This window comes from Chelonoidis abingdonii, chromosome 2, assembly GCF_003597395.2.
Source record: "Chelonoidis abingdonii isolate Lonesome George chromosome 2, CheloAbing_2.0, whole genome shotgun sequence".
Lineage (NCBI taxonomy): Eukaryota > Metazoa > Chordata > Testudines > Testudinidae > Chelonoidis > Chelonoidis abingdonii.
The window spans coordinates 122,081,227-122,103,252 of record NC_133770.1 but is presented as its reverse complement, the minus strand read 5'-3'; the positions used below and the strand labels follow the sequence as shown (position 1 = coordinate 122,103,252).

General features: G+C 39.0%; 2 protein-coding genes across 6 annotated transcripts in view; one reads left to right on the top strand and one right to left on the bottom strand.

The window, feature by feature from the left end:
* Positions 1-22,026, bottom strand: part of INVS (inversin) — a 220,578-nt gene that overhangs the window by 53,109 nt on the left and 145,443 nt on the right. For 4 of the 5 annotated variants that reach the window (XM_032787152.2, XM_032787151.2, XM_032787147.2 and 1 more), the window contains 4 exons: positions 18,527-18,698; positions 9,605-9,760; positions 8,150-8,379; positions 6,410-6,516 (listed from right to left, as the gene is read on the bottom strand). In XM_032787152.2, coding sequence (XP_032643043.1) covers positions 6,410-6,516; positions 8,150-8,379; positions 9,605-9,760; positions 18,527-18,698 — 665 coding nt within the window. The remainder of the gene's footprint in view (positions 1-6,409; positions 6,517-8,149; positions 8,380-9,604; positions 9,761-18,526; positions 18,699-22,026) is intronic. The other variant, XM_032787150.2, reaches the window with a different exon arrangement.
* Positions 1-22,026, top strand: part of TEX10 (testis expressed 10) — a 221,172-nt gene that overhangs the window by 184,194 nt on the left and 14,952 nt on the right. The window lies entirely within an intron of this gene.

Sequence of the window (22,026 nt, the reverse complement as noted above, 5' to 3'; positions counted from 1 at the left end):
AAACCTCTGCTAAGGAAAGTATTTAACAACTTTTTCAGAGAACCACTTTTCCAAATTCTGAGGATCTGACAGATTCCGGACCTTAACATGTTTCTTTAAAGAGAGGATTTGAGCAAGCAGTTAAGACTTAGTTGTTCCTTGAGGTTCACTTACAAATATGTCCTCTGGGAGATGCACGGTGTTCCTAAATTAAACTTGTAAGTGAAAAATGACCATGATGTTAGATTAGGAGGCATGCTGGGTTATTTGCACAAGTATTTCCCTTTTCGGGACTTGATTTCAAATTCTGGTTTAGATCATAAGCAAACATGAGCTTGGTAGTCCATTTTACCCTCTAGCTAGTGAACCTTTATCCACATAAGAATACCACATAAATACTGTAATTACATAATTAACAAGGTTTACAGCTTTGACAAAGAGAGACCAAAACAGAAATAGCAGTGATTTTGCAGGACAGGTTTAAGTGCTTTGGCAGAGATGTGTTACAGAAAGATTGATGATACTATGACAAACTAAAGCACGTGGTATTACTTCCGCACTTTCAGGGGCATTAAGGGTAAAATTTTTACAAAAAGACTTAGGAGACCAAGTCCCATTTTCAAAAGCCACTTACCGGCCCAAGTGCCACTGGTTTTCAATGGAACCGAGGCAAATTCTGTTAGGGTATGTCTATATTACACCACCACCCACGGTTGACCCAGGTCAGCTGACTCAAGATCGTAGGGCTCAAGCTGTGGGGCTTTACAATTGCAGTGCAGATATTTGGGCTCAGGCTAGAGCCCAGGTTCTTGACCCTTCCCCTTCACAGCCCAGCACACTGAGCCCTGAGAGCCTGAGTCAGCTGACCCTGGCCAGCTGCAGGTGTTTTATTGCAGCGAAGGGACACCCTTAGGCACTTTTGAAAATTTTAGTCCAAATTCACATAAGCAGTAAAGGGCAGCAAAATGTACACAGAAACCCCACTTGGACTGAAGTGCCCATGCTAGGAAAATACATTTATTAACTGAATATTAGTGGAAACAGTACAAAAACAATGCTTATACAAAAAGAACAGGAGTACTTGTGGCACCTTAGAGACTAACAAATTTATTTCTGCATGAGCTTTCGTGAGCTACAGCTCACTTCTTCGGATGCATAGAATGGAACACACAGACAGGAGATATTTATACATACAGAGAACATGAAAAGGTGGAAGTATGCATATCAACAGGAAGAGTCTCATCAATTGAGATGAGCTATCATCAGTAGGAAAAAAAAACCTTTGAGTGATAATTAAGATACCCATTAGAAGGTTGAGGAGAACTTAACATAGTGAATTAGATTCAACTTTAGTGTATGACCCAACCCTTCCCAGTCTCTGTTTAGCCTGAGTTAACTTGTATCTAATTTGCATATAATTCAGTTCGAGCAGTCTCTCTTTGGAGTTCTGTTTTTGCAGTTTTTTGTTGCAAAATTGCCACTCTTCAGGTTACCAAGCACTGAAATAGGTAATAGACTTCTATCAGGGTATCTTTCCCAACATGAGTGTCTTGGAACTGTTCGCGATTTCTAGTAATGTCAGATTTGTGTGCTCCAATTTGTATTCTCCCTTGTTCCGCAGGCGACTGTACCGGCTATGAGCAGAAGTACATGCGAGGCCTGCTGGAACATGGTGGTATACTATCACGCTTGGATAGATTTGCAGCGTGAACAAGCCTCTCATGATGCTGATGTCATTAGTCCTATGATGTGGCACTCTAAATAGATATTGTGGGAAGAGCTTGGCATTTGGGCTTTGCTGCAAAGATAGGTTCCTGGTTAGTGTTTATGCTGCTATGGTGTGCGGTTTGCTGTGAGATTTCGTTCAGTTGGAGGCGGTTCTATAAGCGAGGACTGGCCTGTCTCCCAGATCTGTGAGAGTGAGGGATCATCTTTTAATGATAGGTGTAGTCTTTGATGATGCGCTGGAGGGGTTTTCGTTGGGGCTGTAGGTATGTAGTGGCGTTCTGTTATTTTCTTTGTTGGCCTGTCCTGTGTAGGTGGCGTCTAGGTCTCTTCTGCTCGTCAATTCTGTCTTTTCACTTCAGCGGTGGGGTTACTGTTGTTCTTAAGACACGCTTGATAGAGATTTGTATGTGTTATATCTCTGCTGAGGATTTTTGAGCAAATGTGGTTGTATCTTAGCGCTTGGCTGTTAGACAATGGATGTGTGTGTGTCCTGGATGGAAGCGAGCATTAGGAAGCTATAGCGGTCAGGGTTTCCCAGATTAGTGGTCGATTTAGTGTGCCATCGCTTATTAGCATAGTAGTGTCTAGGAAATGGACCGCTTGTGTGGATTGGTCTAGGCTGAGGTTGATCGTGGGATGGAAATTGTTAAAATCAAGGTGGAATTCCTCAAGGGCTTCTTTTCCATGAGTCCAGATGATGAAGATGTCATCAATGTAGCGCAAGTAGAGTAGGGGCATTAGGTAACAAGAGCTAAGGAAGCGTTGTTCTAAGTCAGCCATAAAGATGTTGGCATACTGTGGGGCCATGCGGGTACCCATAGCAGTGCCACTGACTTGAAGGTATATATTGTCCCCGAATGTGAAATAGTTGTGGGTGAGGACAAAGTCACAAAGTTCAGCCACCAGGTTAGCCGTGATATTATTGGGAATACTATTCCTGATGGCTTGTAGTCCATCTTTGTGTGGAATGTTGGTGTAGAGGGCTTCCACATCCATAGTGGCCAGGATGGTGTTTTCTGGAAGATTACTGATGGACTGTAGTTTCCTCAGGAAGTCAGTGGCGTCTTGAAGATAGCTGGGAGTGCTGGTAGCATAGGGCCTGAGGAGAGAGTCCACATAGCCAGACAATCCTGCTGTTAAGGTGCCAATGCTTGAGATGATGGTGCATCCAGGATTTCCAGGTTTCCAGCTTCCATCCAGGACACACCACACGATCCATTGTCTACAGCCAAGGTCTAAGACACAACCGTATTTGCTCCTACTTTTTCTCCTACTGATGACAGCTCATCTCAATTGATTAGACTCTTCCTGTTGGTATGCATACTTCCACCTTTTCATGTTCTCTGTATGTATAAATATCTCCTGTCTGTGTGTTCCATTCTATGCATCCGAAGAAGTGAGCTGTAGCTCACGAAAGCTCATGCAGAAATAAATTTGTTAGTCTCTAAGGTGCCATAGGTACTCCTGTTCTTTTTGCGGATACAGACTAACACGGCTGCTACTCTGAAACCTGTCATGATGCTTATACAATTTATGAAGTTAAACAGCTAGTATCAATGTATGAGGCAGTAAAAATTAAGGCTCTTCTTGATGGTAACCAGCAAGGATGCAATGCAGATAAAGACAGGAAGAACAGACAGACAGCACAATTGGACTTGCCATACGGTGATGGTTTGATGGGAAGATTAGAGTGTCTGAACTGAAATGTCAATAGGAATAAAAGGCAATGACAGAGCATGGAGATTTGTAGGTCAAGGTGTGTTGCTGATCAAACATTAAATGAGACAAAGATCTGAAATAATTCTTGGACAGATACTACTGAAAGGAGCTCACTTGAGAAAAATCAATTTTAAAAGTTTACCTGATGTTTTGAAAATTTGTAATTAACAAATACAAAAAGAAATTAAAGCATATTTTTAGATTCCTAAAGCATGAATGTCAACAGAGGTTACCTACCTGTAACTGGAGATTTTTTGATATATGTGGTCCCTATCTGTATTCCACTAGCCCCACTCCTTCCTCTTTGCTTCAGATCCTTCTGACTGACAGTAAGAGAGGAACTGGAGAGGTATCGATCCACAATGCCCCTTATGTCCTCCTCAGTTCTAAGTACGAGGAGAGCAACTGCACAGGCACAGACCAAGGGACACCACATGCCATAAATCTCCGATCTCAGGAGCATGGTTTGCACTTGTTCCCTTGTGTGGAATACATATGGGGACCAGCACTTGAAGGAAGAGCCACGATTACATTTATAAAAAATCATTTTGACTCTCTCATCTCCCATTTACATTTCTCAAAAGCCTTCTTTGCTCCTGAAATGGCAGAAAATAACGTTCTGTGACAATTGGATGTTATTTTAAAAAGGCATTCTTAAAGAGTTTTCTAGGATCATCATATTTCAAAAACAGTTTGGTCTAGAAACATCAATTTGTCTTATTAATTTGTCCTCAGTGAGTTATTTAGGACTGAGTTTTAGAAGACTGGTAGTTAGATTTAGATTTGTATTAAAGTTGCAAATATTTATATTCTGGAACTATGAATATTAACTCTTTAAGTCAAGTAGTATGGTTTCACAATTTGTGCAAAGGCAGGAAGCTGCTAAACCTCCCTTGAATGATGATATTAGAAAAGAGCAAATGGATGCCTCCCCATCATAGTGGCACCATGCATTAACATGTGGCAAGTGTGTATATTTGAATGTCAATCCATCAAAATCAAACTAGATCTCTGAACCTTTTAAGGTTTACTCATTCCCAGTTATGACAGAGTTTAGACATATGACACACTATTTGACAAATGCAAATGTAGCATCACTATCAGTGCAATGTTAAGGTTGAATATTTAAATACACAAAATTCTGGAAATTCAGAAGTTAAGGTTCCTATAACAAGAATGGCACTCATATTTAGAAGACTACTGCTTTTGCTCCTAAATGTATGGCTTACTATGTACAGTATGTGCAATGTGGCTGAGTTTCTGGAATGTTGTTGCAGCCTTAACTCTTCAGCTTCCTGAGATGAGTGCATTTATGTTCTTAACTGTAATTATGTATTAATACAATATTTTAAAATTTATTTTCCTTGTCTTTTAAAACCGTAAAAGAAACAAACAAAGAAAACGGAATAGACATGTGTCAGTGCATTTAGATTAGATAATACAATTATAAGCAAGAGCATATCTGAAAGTGGGATCTAAGGATCACACATACAAACACAGTGATGCCAGAAGGGGAACAGAGGACTTCCCCAGATGCTAATGAAGTGCTTATAGGAATACCAGGGTAAAAATCTTTAACCTGAAGTTCTTCAAGCAACATTAGCAGCATTCTTTAAGACAAGTAGAAGGCTGTTCATCCTCCAGTTCTCTAGTAGAATATGTGTTTTTAATAGTATAAATGAAAATTCATTAAAATACAGCTGTTTATTTTCATTATTTATTGAAAGTCACCATAGACAGCATTAGAGGAACACAACTGGGAGCTGCTTAATGCTTTCTAGTGTGGTTTTCAATAGAAAAATGACAATAAATTGCTCTGCAGGACAGGAAGAGAAGTCTGGATGGTCAGAGTGAACAAAAAACAAATGACAGGGGTAAGTAAGGCAATTAAAAAAAAACCCAAGGGAGACGGGACAGAAGCCAAAACCCTGCAGCACTAATATACATAGGATTTTAAATCATTCTAGTGATTTTTGAAATGTTGATGTACTCATATTTATTTGGCATGTCAATAGACAATTTTGTTTCTGATTGTGATGCAGCTGTCTTCTTGAAAAGAGGCACCAAAATATATAGTAGTGCTGATTACCTGCAGTCATGTGACCAATTTAAAACTATCACAACCCAAGATTTTTAAATAAAAAACTATTATTTATATGTCAGTCAGAGACAAAGAAAACAGATGCAAATTTATAGTCACCCTATGAAGATAGAGGGATTTATTTTTAGTTGGATCATCAAAATACAGATAACCACCAGGTAATCTGCAATAACTATTTTTAAAATACAATTTTACTTTTCTCTTTTCACCAGATCATGCCCTCACTGAACTGACCAGCAAAACTCCAGTTCATTTCAACAGGAGCAAGATTGGGCCCTTTGTAGACATCTGTTAGTAGCTTTGTGAAAACGAACAGCTCCGTCATCTTTTAGTGACACAGTATAAGAAAAAAAGAAAGAAGAATTTAATTACAGGAAGTGTATTTTGGAGTTTTTGAAATTAGGTTGTACTAAACAGAAGAACATAGGGTTGAGGTGGAATGGAACAACTCATTTGCTAAATCTAATAAGGTGAATAGGGCAAATAAAATTTAAGTATATTTACTTTAATTCACAGTATTTCTGTTCATTTCATTGTTATTGTGTGAAGCACCAATCCTGAAAGACTTACACACATATCTAAGTATACACAGTAAGAGTAGCCTCATTGCCTTCAATGAGATTACTCACAGAGGGTAAAATACACAGAAGTCTTCTGCAGGATCAAGCTGAAAATTACAATAGAAATTTAAAATAAAGGTTTGAACAGTCTTATCTGAAAAATAGTGTCTTCAACTGCACAATTTAACTACTCTCCAGTCCTGAGATTACACCAGTGTTTTTAGACATGTTCAAGCTCATGTTTCTCAGACAATATTTCAACATGTGACAGACAAATCAGAGTAGATTTGCTAAATTAGAAAATATGTTTATTAAACTGTACCTCTCTTCATTGTTCTCCATGTGATTAGGAAAAGCATCAAAACCCAGCAGCAACTTTATAGCATCAAGATAGCCATTGTTACACAGCCAGTGTAAAGCAGTCCTTCCCTATAAGCGAAACATATATGAAGTAAGAGGTTTATTAGCTGCTAACTTTGTATTCCCAAAAGAAAAATAGCATATGGTGTCATTCAGGGCTCAAATGGGCCTTATGACCAAACAAGTGGTTCCAAAATACATCTTGTCCATTAAAAAAAGAAAAACAGTTTAACAGCAAAAATCACTGAAAAGATTTTTTAAAATAGATCAGGGTCAAATTTGCAACTGTGCAGAATTTACACTCTGCAAAGTTAGCAGAAGGAAATCTGTCTAAGTTCTCCTTTCTGTTCCCGAAATCGTGGGCCAACTGGGGCCAAAACAGCCTTCTGTAATTTAGACTGGCCTAAGGACCAATATAAACGATGCCAGTGGATGTAGTCTTGTAGGGCCATGGATCAGATGCAGCACTGTGCACTCTGCTGCACTTTGGAAGACTCCCCAACATTCCACGTGCATAAAGTGCATTGGGGGCACATAGCACAGAGCTTTCCATGCCAGTTCTAAATCTCACAAGAGTTATCTTTTAGGGTAACTTTCTGCCTGCTCTGAACTACCGATGTAGCAGAAATCAATTGAAGCCATGGCCAAGGATCTGGCCTTCAGGTAATATTTTGCCCACATCCTTGGCTGTCAGTGCAGCTGAACATTGCAGCTCCAAATTTCAGACCACTGTAAGCAGAATTTCCAGATATGAAAGCTCTGCAGTAAGTTTAATTAAACTGACTGTGGGATAGAAAAGTATGCCTCATGGGGAGGGATAGCTCACTGGTTTGAGCATTGGCCTGCTAAACCCAGGGTTGCAAGTTCAATCCTTGAGGGGGCCATTTAGGGAACTGGGGTAAAAATCTGTCTGGGGATTGGTCCTGCTTTGAGCAGGGGGTTGGACTAGATGACTTTCTGAGGTCCCTTCCAACCCTGATCTTCTATGATTCTATGCAGTGAGTAAAAGGTTAACATATTGGGGCAAGTTACCTGCTGGTGTAAACTGGTACAGTTCTATTGACTCCAGTGGAGTTGTGCCAATTTACAGCAACAGAGAATTTGTCTTAGAATACAAAATCTAGTTTGGCACCAAGTTTCACTTAGTGCCTTAGGAAGGGAGCAAAGGAATATACAAGCAAACTACAATGTTCTTCTTCGCCCTTAAGGGCTAGACACAGACAAATAATTGCTGCAGTTCTTTCGACAAGTTTGTTGCACCTCACTTGCTCTATCCTCACTAACACATGCTGGGGAGAGACATGGTGTGGATTATAAAATTACACTCCCTTGTTAAGTATTTAAATAAGAAAACAACAAGTAAAGAATAAGGAGTTTTTAAAAGGATAATTTTAAGATGTTAGCTTTATATGGAAAAGCCAAAGGAAAATATGGAAATGTGCATTTTCAGTTTATGCCGTATATTAAAATAATAATCTTTGATCAAGCCCTAAAAAAATGAAACATGAGAGGAAAGTAGTCTTAGGGCTGCTTTTCCTTCCTCTACAATAGCAGTGAACATAGATTCATCGTCCCACTGGTGTGAAAAGCAAGGATTAATGCCATTGTGCTGCAGAAAAGAGAAGGATATGCAGGAAGAAGATACTTTCAATTTATGCTTGGTCTGACATTAACTTAAATGACACAGTGAAGAACAACATACCTCTTTATCTTGAATGTTTGGATCTGCGTTATTTTCCAGTAACACGACCATGCAGTTAATATAGCCTCCATACGCAGCACACTGCAAGGGAGTTCTACCTGAATAATCCTGCACATTTGGGTTGATTTTATTTTCTATCAAAATTTGACATACATCAGCATTTCCACCCAGAGCTGCCCAGTGAAGGGGAGAATGGCCATCTTGATCAACCAAATCTACTCTTGCTCCACCTGTAATAGCAAAACAATATTTGAACATCAACAATAAAAACACCAAAATATTTTTGAACATCAGAGAAAGGGGAGATTAAGTCCATGCCATCTTGGAACACCTCTGATATACAAAAGACCATGGGGTAACATTTTCAAAAGCGCCTAAGTGACTTAAAAATCCAAGTCCAATTTTCAAAAGGGACTTGGGCACTTAGGAGTTTCAATGGGAGCTAGGATTCAACTTGCTCAGGCGCTTTTGAAAATCCCATCAGGTGCCCATCTATAACTTCAGGTGCTCAAATACTTTTGAAAATCTTGCCCTTAGATGTTTGAGTTTTTTTGACTTTAAATGAGATACAGGCTTCTAAGTGCCTAAGGCATGTTTGAAAATGGAACTTAGATGCTTTTCAAAATTTTATCGCTAGCCTCACCATATAATTATGGGCTTTTGCAGTTATTTCCTTTTTCTTTACTCAAGCATGTAAAATTATTTTACCCAAATCAAATTCATTTATTTAGTGTAGTTTCCCCAAGGTGCTCTTACAACAGTTAAAAAATACAGTACAAAATCACAAAAAAGCCACAAAATATAACAATCATTGGCTCTAACCAAACCAAAACAATAACCGTCCATATAATAATACAACTATACTGATTTATATGATTCAGTCAGCCTCTGATCACCTTATGTCCACCAACTCATTGCTTCCACAAAAGCCAAAGAGAAAATATGAGTGTACACTAAATGTGATGCTTCTATAAATGCTGGCAGCTAAGATGATCCAACTATATCTGTGTAATATAACTATTTTCTATTATGGTTTCTATTATTTCTAAAATTGTCTACAAAATAAAACTGTTTATAATAAAAAGTTAGAGGAAAAACACATTAAAGTGATTATATCAAAAAAGTTGAAGAAAAGCTGTATTTGAAACAGGTAAGCCATTTACATGTTCAAAGATGGCTATTCAACCCATTCTCACCAATGGTAAACAAAATGTAAATTGATCTCATTTATAGGAAAGAGAAAAAAATACTGTGTGACGTTTTAGGAGATTAAAGGGTACTGTAAGAGACTTGCGGGTACAGTGGGTAGAGACAATGAAATATACTATACATAAACCTTTCCCTACTGGACTAATTTTGGGCTCTTCGTTTTGTCCAGCAATGTCGTTTATTTTACAGCCTACCTACAACAGCATTTTAACTCTGTGAATGGATTTGTAAACTGTGACAGCTGACCTTTAATGAGTGTCTGTATCACTTCTTTGTGTCCCATTTCACAGGCTCGGAAAAGTGGAGTGTGCTTCATTACATCAGTTGCATCTACCTGCGCATTATGTTCTAAGAGCAATTTCACAGTGCTGACATGGCCAGAAAGGGCAGCAGCATGTAATGCTGAAAGAAGAGTTAGAAATTAGACAATGACAATTAGAACTGTCAAAAATAATGATTCATTTCAATAATTTTGGTAGTAGTGTGACCAGATGTCCTGATTTAATAGGGACAGTCCCGATTTTTGGGTCTTTTTCTTATATACGCTCCTATTACCAACCACCCCGTCCCGATTTTTCACACTTGCTGTCTGGTCACCTTATTTGATAGAGAGAACTGCCATTCTATCATAAAACTGTGAACAGCTCAAAGTATAACAAGTGACTGGCAATCACTACTTCTCCCTTGCCACGCAAACAACACAAATACATGATATAAAAAGGTGGCAGCTTTGTTAGTCTTTACTCACGCAAACACAAATTCAAACCTCACCAGAAGTTCGACTGGTTTATACTGAATTGATAGGACCGTAGACTCTTCCTGCTGTGCACAGTATATGCTACTGTATCCTCTTTCACTACTCCTATTACTGAGTCACCCCATTACAGATAACACTGTCTATTGCTACTGCAACAAAAAGGAACAAAACCCTAATTTATTTCTCTGAGATTTTCCTGCTAAATACTAGATTTTCTTTCAGACATCAAATAAAATGGTCTCATTTCATACTAACATGAGAGAAACGTTCTGCAAAAGATCTTGGAGATGTGCTGCCACTGGATCTCTGTTCTGAGGAAAAGGGAGTGGAAAGTGCAGAAACCAGCTGCAACTGGCTCCTGTAGCAGTAAATACTGCATTAGAAGTATAGTGAAAATTCTTATGGTATAGAAAGGAGGAGGCAGCTGTAAGCAGCTGCTTTCCTCTCATTACAGTATTTTCTTTTTTCTGACCATTGCATGTAGTTTTGCAAATTTTATGGGGAAAGTTAAGACTGAGTGGCTAGTGCGAGTCAAGCAGGGTGATAATAAGTGACAAAGGATGGTTTCTTTATATGACAGCAAGGGACTATCTGGATTTCCTAATGTTTGTTAACACTGTAGATACAGTAACTCCTCACTTAACATTGTAGTTATGTTCCTGAAAAATGTGACTTTAAGCAAAACGATGTTAAGCGAATCCAATTTCCCCATAAGAATTAATGTAAAGGAGGAGGTTTGGTTCCAGGGAAATTTAAACAATTTAATACTGGTACACAGTGATGATGACTGTGAAGCTTGGTTGAGGTGGATCAGTCAGAGGGTGAGATATTTCCCAGGGAATGCCTTATTGCTAAATGAACTAGCAATTGACTGAGCCCTGAAGGGTTAACTCTCACAACACTCTACAAGGCAGCAGGAAAGGAGGGAGGGCAGACAGAGACACGCCCTGTGTGTGAGAGAAAAAAATTTCCCCTTTAAGTAGCTGACCCCAGGCTTAAGTACACTGCCCTGTTAATTAAATCAGCTTGCTGAGACCTCAGACAGCATTGTGTGTCCCCCTGCTCTATGGAAGATGGGGTAAGCAGGGTGCAGGAGCACGGGGGAGGGGGAAACACCCTGACATTACCCCCCTCTTTTCTCCCCTCCCACCGTACAGCAAGCAGGAGTCTCTGGGAGCAGCTCCAAGGCAGAGAGTAAGAGCAGCACATGGCAGTAGGGGGGGAAGGACAGCTGCTGCACAGGGAACTTAGGGGAGTGGGGAGCTGATAGGGGGAGCTGATAGAACCAGGGTGGGCCAGCAGCCCCCTAACAACCCACCAGCTAGCTGCAACGGGCTGCTCTTCCTGCAAGCACTGGAGAAAACAGGCAGCTGCCAAATGACCTTAGAAGTGACCATTTCACAACTTGAAGTGAGCATGTTCCCTAACTGATCAGCAACTTAACATCAAAACAGTGTTAACTGGGATGACTTTAAGTGAGGAGTTCCTGTATTTGTAAAGTAAATGTAGGGTTGTTTTTTGGGGCTCTGTTCAAACTCATTTTGAAACTTAACTCTTTTGCTAGATCATGCCATTTTGGCACAATCCCATGTTAGGAGAGAGCAAGAGCAGTGTAAGCAAGACGAATTTTGCCTCAATGGCAGGTGGAGCAACCAAATTGCTTCCTTAAAGAGATGCAGCATACTCCTCGCCAGCCAATCATGTGACACACCAGATTCATGGCTATCTGCTCCTTCCCTCCGGGGTGGGGGAGGGGGCAGGTAATTTGAGAGTAGTTCCTGTGCTCCTTTGATTGCAGGGACTGCAGTTTTGCCTGCCCTTACATGGATCATGCTAGGGTGTGAAGCTCCTTTATATCCTGCCCCCATTTCACACACGTGTAAGCTAGAGTCTAACTCTTTGTTAACAAAGATTTTCATTTAGGGCAATGCATAGCTAATAAAAGGCCGTACATTCCCATCTTCTATGGGGTACAGCAGGCAGCAAAAGGGACCAGTGAAGGGCTTGGGAATCAGGGGGCAGATTCAGTCTCGATGGGATGTTCCCACTTGCCCCAGAGACCAAATCCTTCTGCATTAAAGTCACATGGGATTGGTTCTGCAGACTCCTATCCTTTCACATTTCCACTCTGTTTTCTTACCTCTGATTCTATGCACCCTCCACCTCACTCTGGCTCAGTTGAGAGATCACAGCACAAATCCTTCAGCAGGGCCTGAGACGGCAGGAGGATGGTAAGATCTTGCTTGGGTTCAAATGATGTTACTATCATCCAAAACCTCATCCCACTGGAGCTATCACCTGGACTTGAATTTGTCAAAATACAAGTTCAGCTAACCCAAATGTTTCTTCATGGAAAATCAAGCCACAAAGAGTGAAGAGATTTCACCAGATTTGTTGAAATGGAGGGCAATGTTTTGGAGATTTGCTTGAAATATTGATTTTACGTACTTTGGAGTGGTAAATATATATTAAAAACCTCCTAACTGTAAGAACAGTAGGAGAATGGAACAAACTGTCTAGGAAAGTTTTGGAATCGCCTTCAGTGCAGGTTTTCAAAAAAAGACTGGATCGCCATCTGTCTTGGATGGTTTAAACACTACAGCTCCTGAATCTTGGCAGAAGGTTAAACTAGATGACCCTTGTGGTCTCTTCTAATCTTATGGTTCTATGATTCTAAACAATCCAAATATACCTCTACCCCGATGTAACGCCATCCTTGGGAGCCAAAAAATCTTACTGCATTGTAGGTGAAACTGCGTTATATCGAACTTGCTTTGATCCACCGAAGTGCGCAGCCCCTTCCCCCCCGGAGCGTTGCTTTACTGCGTTATATCTGAATTCATGTTATATTGGGTCACGTTATATTGGGGTAGAGGTGTAGTAAGTTGAATCATGAAGAATATCAGTCTCAAAAGTATACTTTTAGTACATCTTTTTCCTACAAATTACTTTTCTGATGACACAAATTCTGAGTAATTTAGAATTAATATATAAATATGCACATTTATAAATGCCAGTTACAGTAGATTAAACCAAATGCTTCCCTTACAAATGATCTTTAGATCACTACGTGAGCTGTACTTATTCAAAATTTCATTTGTTCAGAGAGTAAAACTAGGTGCTTTAAAAAATATTCAGATGCCTCTAATTTTCTCAGGTTTAATATACATAGTGCCAGATAGTGATCATTCCTGAGCTTGTGTGTCAGGGGTAGGAGGTGGAGGAAACAGAGTCCTTATACACCCTTTGTGCTCCTGTGCGAGGAGTAGCTAGAATCCTATACCTCACATACCTTGAATGATAGTGAAGGAGAGGTTTAGTGCTGTCTCAAACACAAGACACACTACAAGGACCACTGCTGGGAGGTATGCTTGTAGCACTATGCTACAAGATGTATCAATGGCCAGTCTTGTATGTGTTCCTCCAGCATACTGCAGCATTGTGCCTGCCTCTGTTTGCCACAGGCTGAATGCCTATGTGAACGAATGCTGATACAGTGCCCCTGTACACCCACTTCACGCAGCTGTAGTGCTAAAAGCTGCAATCTACTTCACAGAGTATATACATGGTCAATAAAACAAACCCTAATGTGTATAGCTTTAATAACTGAAATCACAGGTGCATAGCAATATGATACAAATTCTTCCACAGAACATTTACACTATACAGTCAATTATTTAAAATACACTAATGGTTAATTGTTGGGGCTATCATGGGGGAAAAAATCATTAATTATAATTGTAATTCAGTTACATTAGTGAAAAGAAGCCAAAATCACTGAAAGCTCCACTAGCAATTTGGATGGGTGGCTGGATATACATGGAAATTTGACAAGACTGAAGTAGGTCCCTGCTGCTTAGCAGATTTGGATGGGTCTTGATTACATGTTCTGACCCCACAATAAACTCTAGACTCTGTGTTCTGTATTGCACTCCTTATGAAACTGAAGGCAGTAAGCTACTCAATCAGATAACAGATGGAGTGTATGCAGTAATACAATAGAAAAAGAGCTGCTGTGTCAGCTTGGCCTGGTTCTTCCCCTCCATCACTCATTCTGACGCAGGCATCTTGTTTCCCACTCTGTGCTCAATATTTTCTTGTAAGCAAAATTTTCTGTGATGGAGTCACGGTGACTGAAGAGATTCTTCAGCCAGCTGGTCACAATAGAACCTTTGTTCCACCGACAGTCACATCCCTCATCATTGTACACAGTCAGTGACGGCAGAGCTATAAAGCTGCCCCTGCAATGCTCTTGCAGTGCTGATCCCTGAGAACAGTGAAATTCCTTTCCCTTGGTGTCATTTTCCTGCACAATAAGAAACATCTTGATGTTCTATCAAAGCTTTGCCCTGAATGGAGATTTTGTTCTTTATAAGTAAATGCAAAAAAACTACATTAATGCAATGTTATAGCTGAACTTTACCCAACACAAGCACAAAATTCAGGAAATTCAAACTCGTGGACCTCACAGCAATCATATCCCAGTACCCTTAGGCTTGTGCACTATTTTCAACCTTACTGTCCCAAAACCCATGGGAAACATACAAAGTCTTCTGAAAAGATAAGTCTGGGATAAGGAACTGATTTCGGGGTGGTGTATTTGAGTGATTTTCTGTTAACTGGAGGCCAGATGAACTGAATATGGAAATTCTTATGCTAAAACATATAAATTCAATATGGCCAAGTTCAGATTGCTTGGCAACAAGGTGGGAATAGTGGCAGAATTTTCCACTTCTTGACTTTTAACATGTGCAACTCAATTGTAGCTTTGCATTAATGGGTTGTTTTGGGGAGCTCTCTTTTTTTGCATTCATTTTTTTGGATTAAAAATTCTTCACCAAAACATGGAGGTTAGAAAATGGTCACACATTACTGCAACGTGCTATGTGAGACAGAAAGGACTGTAAAACAAACCATTTGACTTATCCAAGCACAAAACTCATGTCTGAATAATCTCACAAACCCAGGGGTTCCCAAACTTGCTTTGTGGCTTGTTCAGGGTAAGCCCCTGGCGGGCTGCGAGATGCTTTGTTTACCTGAGTGTCTGCAGGTATGGCTGCTCGCAGCTCCCAGTGGAAGCAGTTCACCGTTCCTGGCCAATGGGCGCTGCAGGAAGTAGCACAGGCCAGGCCACCGCTTCCCTCAGCTCCCATTAATTAACTTGAGTTAACGTGAGTTAATTCTGCAGTGACCTACCCTTAAATTAACTATTCTTGGGTTAGCTTGACTGCGAATGGCCATGTTATGAAATAACACACTTGAGTTACACAGCGTGGTTGGATTACTGCACAGTGACTATATTAATAGAGAAATTGTGTTAGCAGCTGATGAGTGATTTCAAGCTTTAGCTTACGTCCACTGATGGATCATCCAACTCAAGTTAAGGGTCTCTGTGGATAGGACTCAAGATAGGGGAAACATTCAAGTTATAACTTGAATTAACTCTGCAGCGAAGACAAGCCCTGAAAGGTTTTTGAAAAGAGATTTTCTATACAGAAATTCAGGATTCTCAGTTCTGACTCTATGTATTGACTGGTGAAGTATTAAGGAAATGGAATGTGATCAACCAAGAAGGAAAGAAGTATTTTTACTCAAACACTCTGTTAACACTTATCCAATGTAAATACATGGGAAAAAAGCTCTCTCGGGAATTCAATTCCCCACACAGTAACTAAAAGAACATTCTAATATACACCTCTAAATCATCCAAGAAGCCCTTCCAACAACAATAATAGATGAGATGGGGGAAAAATAATCAGAACAAACCCTGAAAGCCAATCAACCAAAAAATCATAACCAAACCTCTCCTCCAACAAAAAGTTTTCAGACATAAACCCATTTTCCTCCTTTCAAAGCCATCTTTAAATAAAGTTCTGTCAGTTCAGCATGAGTATTACAAATATCATAGGCCTCTGCTTAAGTGGAGCAATCTGCCACAATGTCCAGGTCCAAAATTCCTCTCCTCTCATATTGTTCTACGCAGATTGTCTGACTGGCTGTCACCCCCATATCTCCTACAGGTCACTGGTACATCTGTGTATATCTGTGGATAGTTTGTAAAGCAATTTGGAATCCTTTGAGATGAAAGGTGCTGTATAAATATACTAGCAGCGTATTATTATTACAAAATTGTATGACTTTTTCTATTAAATGAGGTTGAATTCAGTTACTATGAGAACCATAACCTTGAACTTCATGACTTCTGTATGTTTTAATTCTGAACCACTGGGCTACTTTCATTAAGCTTTTCGCATTGATTAGATAATAGAATGTAAAAGATCTGTTGGGTTACCACATTTAACTGCTTGCATTGGCACAGTTTTTAATACATTAATCCTACTAATATTATATGTATCCTATTGATGGTTTTCATGCTGATGACTCAACTACTTCGCTGGGTAGTTTATTATACTACCTACAAGTTTTCTTCAGCTATTGAGAAATATTTATTTATATTCAAGCTGAAATGTTTTCATTTTTAGTAGGGTTGTTGATTAATTGCAGTTAACTCGTGATTCACTCAAAAACTTAATTATGATTAAAAAAATTAATTGCAATTAATCACAGTTTTAATCGTACTGTTAAATAACAGAATACCAATTGAAATGTATTAAATATTTTTGGATGTTTTTCTACGTTTTTAAATATATTGATTTCAATTACAACACAAGTACTGCAATGCAATCTCTTCGTTATGAAAGAACAACTTACAAATGTAGATTTTTTTTTGTTACATAACTGCTCTAAAAAACAAAACAATGTAAAACTTTACAGCCTTCAAGTCCACTCAGTCCTACTTCTTGTTCAGCCAATCACTAAGACAAACAAGTTTGTTTACATTTACGGGAGATAATGCTGCCCGCTTTTTATGTACAATGTCCCTGAAAGTGAGAACAGACGTTCACATGGCACTTTCGTAGCCAGCATTGCAAGGTATTTACATGCCAGTTATGCTAAACATTCGTATGCCCCTTCATGCTTTGGCCACCATTCCAGAGGGCATGCTTCCATGCTGATGATGCTTGTTAAAAAAATAATGTATTAATTAAATTTGCGACTGAACTTCTTGGGGAAGAATTGTATGTCTCCTACTCTCTTTTACCTGCATTTTGCCATATATTTCGTGACATAGCAGTCTTGGATCATGACCTAGCACACGTTGTTCTTTTTAAGAACACTTTCACTGCAGATTTGACAAAACACAAAGAAGGTACTAATGTGAGATTTGTAAAGATAGCTACAGCACTCAACCCAAGGTTTTAGAATCTGAAGTGCCTTCCAAAATCTGAGAGGGACGAGATGTAGAGCATGCTTTCAGGGGTCTTAAAAGAGCAACACTCCGATGGGGAAACTACAGAACCCGAGCCACCAAAAAAGAAAATGAACCTTTCTGCTGGTGGCATCTGACTCAAATGATGAAAATGAACATGCACCAGTCTGTACTGCTTTGGATGGTTATTGAGCAGAACCTGTTATCAGCATGTATGCATGTCCTCTGGTACAGTGGTTGAAGCAAGAAGGGACATATGAATCTTTAGTGCATCTGGCCATAAATATGTTGCGATGCCCGGTTACAACAGTGCCATGCGAATGCCTGTTCTCACTTTCAGTTGATATTGTAAACTAGAAGAGGGCAGCATTATCTCTTGCAAACATAAACAAACTTGTTTGTCTGAGCAATTAGCTGAACAAGAAGTAGCACTGAGAGGACTTATAGGATCTAAAGTTTTACATTGTTTTATTTTTGAATGTAGTTTTTTTTGTACATAATTCTACACTTGTAAGTTTAACTTTCATGATAAAGAGATTTCTCTACAGTACTTGTGTTAGGTGAATTGAAAAATACTATTTCTTGTGTTTTTTAAGTGCAAATATTTGTAATAAAAATAAATAGAAGTGAGCAGCGTACACTTTGTATTCTGTGTTGTAACTGAAATCAATAGATTTGAAAATGTAGAAAATATGTAAAATTATTTAAATAAATGGTATTCTTTTATTAATGGTGCAGTGTTTAACATGCATTTTTTTAATTGTGAGATTAATCGCGATTAATTTTTTAATTGCTTGACAGCCCTAATTTTTAGTTTTTAGATAGTTATTACTTATTTTACCCTTCAAAACTACAGAAAGCATCTCTCCTCTAATATTAATGTTTATTTAATATTTGTGCAGTGTAATATCTCCTTTTTCTCAATTGGTTCTCAAACAGAAGAATTGCTCTAATCTGCACAAAAAAGGTTGTTTTCTCCCCATATTGAATACTCTGGGACTGCTAATGTGTAAAGTTAAGCCAATGTATAAATGTTTGTAGGATTTTACCTAAGTGAATAAAATGACTAATGATTGTTTCTAGCAGTTTTTTAAATCAAATGCAAGCATCTAATAGCTCTTTACTGTAAAGCAAGCCTTACCTGTGCCAGCATATTTATCTGCCATGTTGATATCAATGTCCAATTTTAAATTCAGCATAGTCCTGATGACATCATCACTGCCTTTCCCAGCTGCCCACATAAAGGATGTTCTTCCCTCAAGGTCTGAGTCATCTTTCACAGAGGGATGTTTCAAAAATACTTCAACTGTTTCCTGCAGAAAAACTTCACTGAATAAGAATGCCATTGAAATTAACATAAAAAGAGTCTGTAATGACAGAAGAAACTATTGTTTTGTTTTAATTAGCAGTTTTTGCTTAAGCAGCAAAACAAGGCTTCATTTTTCCTTTTTAAGGTTATATATAATATGTCTCATAACATTTCTAGCTTGTAATATCATCACTTATATAGTGCTGGAGGATTCTCAATCCTGATCATTGTGTTATTCTGTTACTATGCCTATTTCTTGTTTATAACACACATGGCTATGCCACAAGTTATGAATACACTGGTCTTATTCTGATTTCACTTAATTTTCTGTGACTTGAATTTTACTGTCAAGTATCATGCATTCATCACTAGAATGCACAACATATACAATCGCTGTGAGGGAAATGATGGGAAAACATTACTAGAAATAACCATGTAGACAAACAGCAGAGCAATTCAAGAAAAAAAATTTCTCTTCTTTTTTCAAATTTGGATACGACTTCACATGAATAGAATTTAATTTTTCAAAGACCACTAAGTGATCCTATAATAGTTTCACTGTATGAGAAGTAACATCTTTAGAGACAAAACCACTATTTCTAATAGTAAATAAAATAATCAGATTATTAAATTACTAAAATATAGTACATCGGAAGGACGAGAAAAGTCATAATAGCTTAGCCCAGGCTTTCCATTGTGTCATCGACACACTAGACCCTCTCTTTAAATCAAAGAAAAAACTCCTGCACCTCTTCCTCAGGTGATGCTTTGGTTTTAAGCTGTCAGTGATGTAAGACCTTTCTAATTCACCTCCCAGCATCACTAATTCCACTACAGTTTCTAAAATAGCAAATTATAAGAAACAAAACAGTCTAAAACACAGAAGAATCACCCTTCACAGCTCTCTAAGCCAGTTATATGTGCTCTGAGCTCACAGGACCCCACCAGCCGAAAGCCAGCAAGTTATATTATTCCTATGGCCAGGTCTGGATTACCACTTACTTCAGTATAACTTACATTGCTCAGGGGTGTGAATAAGCCACCCACCTTAGCAATGCAAGTTACACCGACCTAAGTGCCAAGTGTGGACAGCACTATGTGATCTAGTAGACCTTCTCCCGCCGATGTAGTTCCACCTCTGGTAGAGGTGGATTTATTATACTCACAGGAGAGTTCTCCCCTGTTGGCATAGAGAGTCTTCACCATATGCGCTATAGCAGCTTCTAGGGTAGCCTAGCCCTATGTCAAACACAAGTTGTTTGGCTCAATACTCGAGTAACTGGGTGAAATTTAAGGGACTGACGGTCAGATTACATGGTTGAATGAATCATAGAATATCGGGGTTGGAAGGGACCTCAGGAGGTCATCTAGTGTCTAGTCCAACCCCCTGCTCAAAGCAGGACCAATCCCCAACTAAATCATCCATCCAGAATGGTCTCTTCTGATCTTAAACTCTATGAATTTATGATTCTAACCTGCAGAACAACAAGGTCTACTTTTCAAATAAACCCACTCATTTAACCTGATGCTGGTTCTGTAGTTAATGCCTGTAGTAAAGGAAGGGGTAGTAAGGTTTCTTTCAAAAGATCAGTTTGGGAGAGGGAACTATGGACTCAGAAGGGTTCTGTTCCGGAAGCTTTGGATGGCCAGTACAAATGCTGGGTATTTGATAGTATGTAAATACCTTTTAATAGGTAGATACATTACAAGTGGCAAAGTGTAAAAATACTTACATTTTTATTTTTGATCAGTTTGTCTATGCTAAATGAATTACCAGGTGAAGAGGTAAGGAAAAAAAAATAAATGTTAAAAGGTACCTCTGTGGAAATAATTCAAAAAAGTTTGCATTCAGGACAGTCAGGAATGCGTCTGTACCAGTCAGTTCATCTTGATTTTCTGAGCTCTCTGCACAGTGAGTAAGCTACCTTTTGAGTTTAACCTAATGTATTCCAGTAGCTCCTGAAACTGGGAAGGAGCTGATGAAGTTGTATTCTGAAAGGAGGGTTTGTAGCTTGGTAGAAGATGAGATGGGCCACTTGAACCTGGTTCTCTGTACAGATAACACCAATAGCAACAGAGCCTCGTTTTTGAAAGAGAACTGTGCTCACTAAGGGTAAATCATCTTAGTGCCATCACAGAGCAGGGGCAAGTGGGTAATGAACAGGATGTTGAATGTATGCATCCCTGAATAAGGCTCAAGAGACATTATTCTAATAACATAGGAATGGCCATACTGGGTCATACCAATTGTCCGTGTAGCCCAGTATCCTGTCTCTGACAGTGCCCAATACCAGAGGCTTCACAGGGAATGAACACAATAGGGCAGTTATCAAGTGGTTCATCCCTTGTTCTTCACTTCCAGCACTTAGAGGCTTAGTACACCCAGAGCATAGGGTTGCATCCCTGATCATCTTAGCTAATGTCTAGTTCTTTTTTGAATCCACTTATAATTCTGGACTTCTCAACATCCCCTGGCTATGAGTTCCACAAGTTGACTATGGGTTGTGTGAAGCAGTACTTCCTTTTGATTGTTTTAAACCTCCTGCCTGTTAATTTCATTAGGTGATCCCTGGTTCTTGCATTACAAGGAGGAGTAAATAACATTTCCTTATTTACTTTCTCCGTACCATTCATGATTTTTTAGACGTCTATCATAACCTCCCTTAGTCGTTTCTTTTCCAAGCTGAAAAGTCCCAGTCTCTCCAATCTCTCCATACCCTAATCATTTTTGTTGCCTTTCTTTGTACCTTTCCCAATTCTAATATATCTTTTTTGAGATGAGGCAACCAGAACTCAAGTATGCAAGGTGTGGGCATACTATGGATTTAAATAGTGGCATTATGATATTTTCTATCACATTAATTACACACTATCATACCTTTCCTAATGGTTTCTAACATCTTGTTCACTTTTTTGACTGTAGCTACATATTGTGTGGGTGTTTTTCAGAGAACTATTCACAAAGACTCCAAGATCTCTTTCTTGAGTGGTAACAGCTAATTTAGACCCATCATTTTGTATGTATAATTGGGATTCTGTTTTCCCAATGTGCATTATGTTGCATTTATCAACACTGAATTTCATCGGCCATTTTGTTGCCCAGTTACCCAGTTTTGTGAGACCCTTTATAACTTTGCACAGTCTACTCTGGATTTAACTATCTTGAGTAATTTTGTATCAGCTGCAACTTTTGCCACCTCATGTTTTACCTCTTTTTCCAGATCATGTATGAATATGAATGGTACTGATCCAAGTACACATCAATGAGTATTTACCGCTCTGTATTCTGAAAACTGACCATTTATTCTACCCTTTCTTTCTTGTCTTTTAAC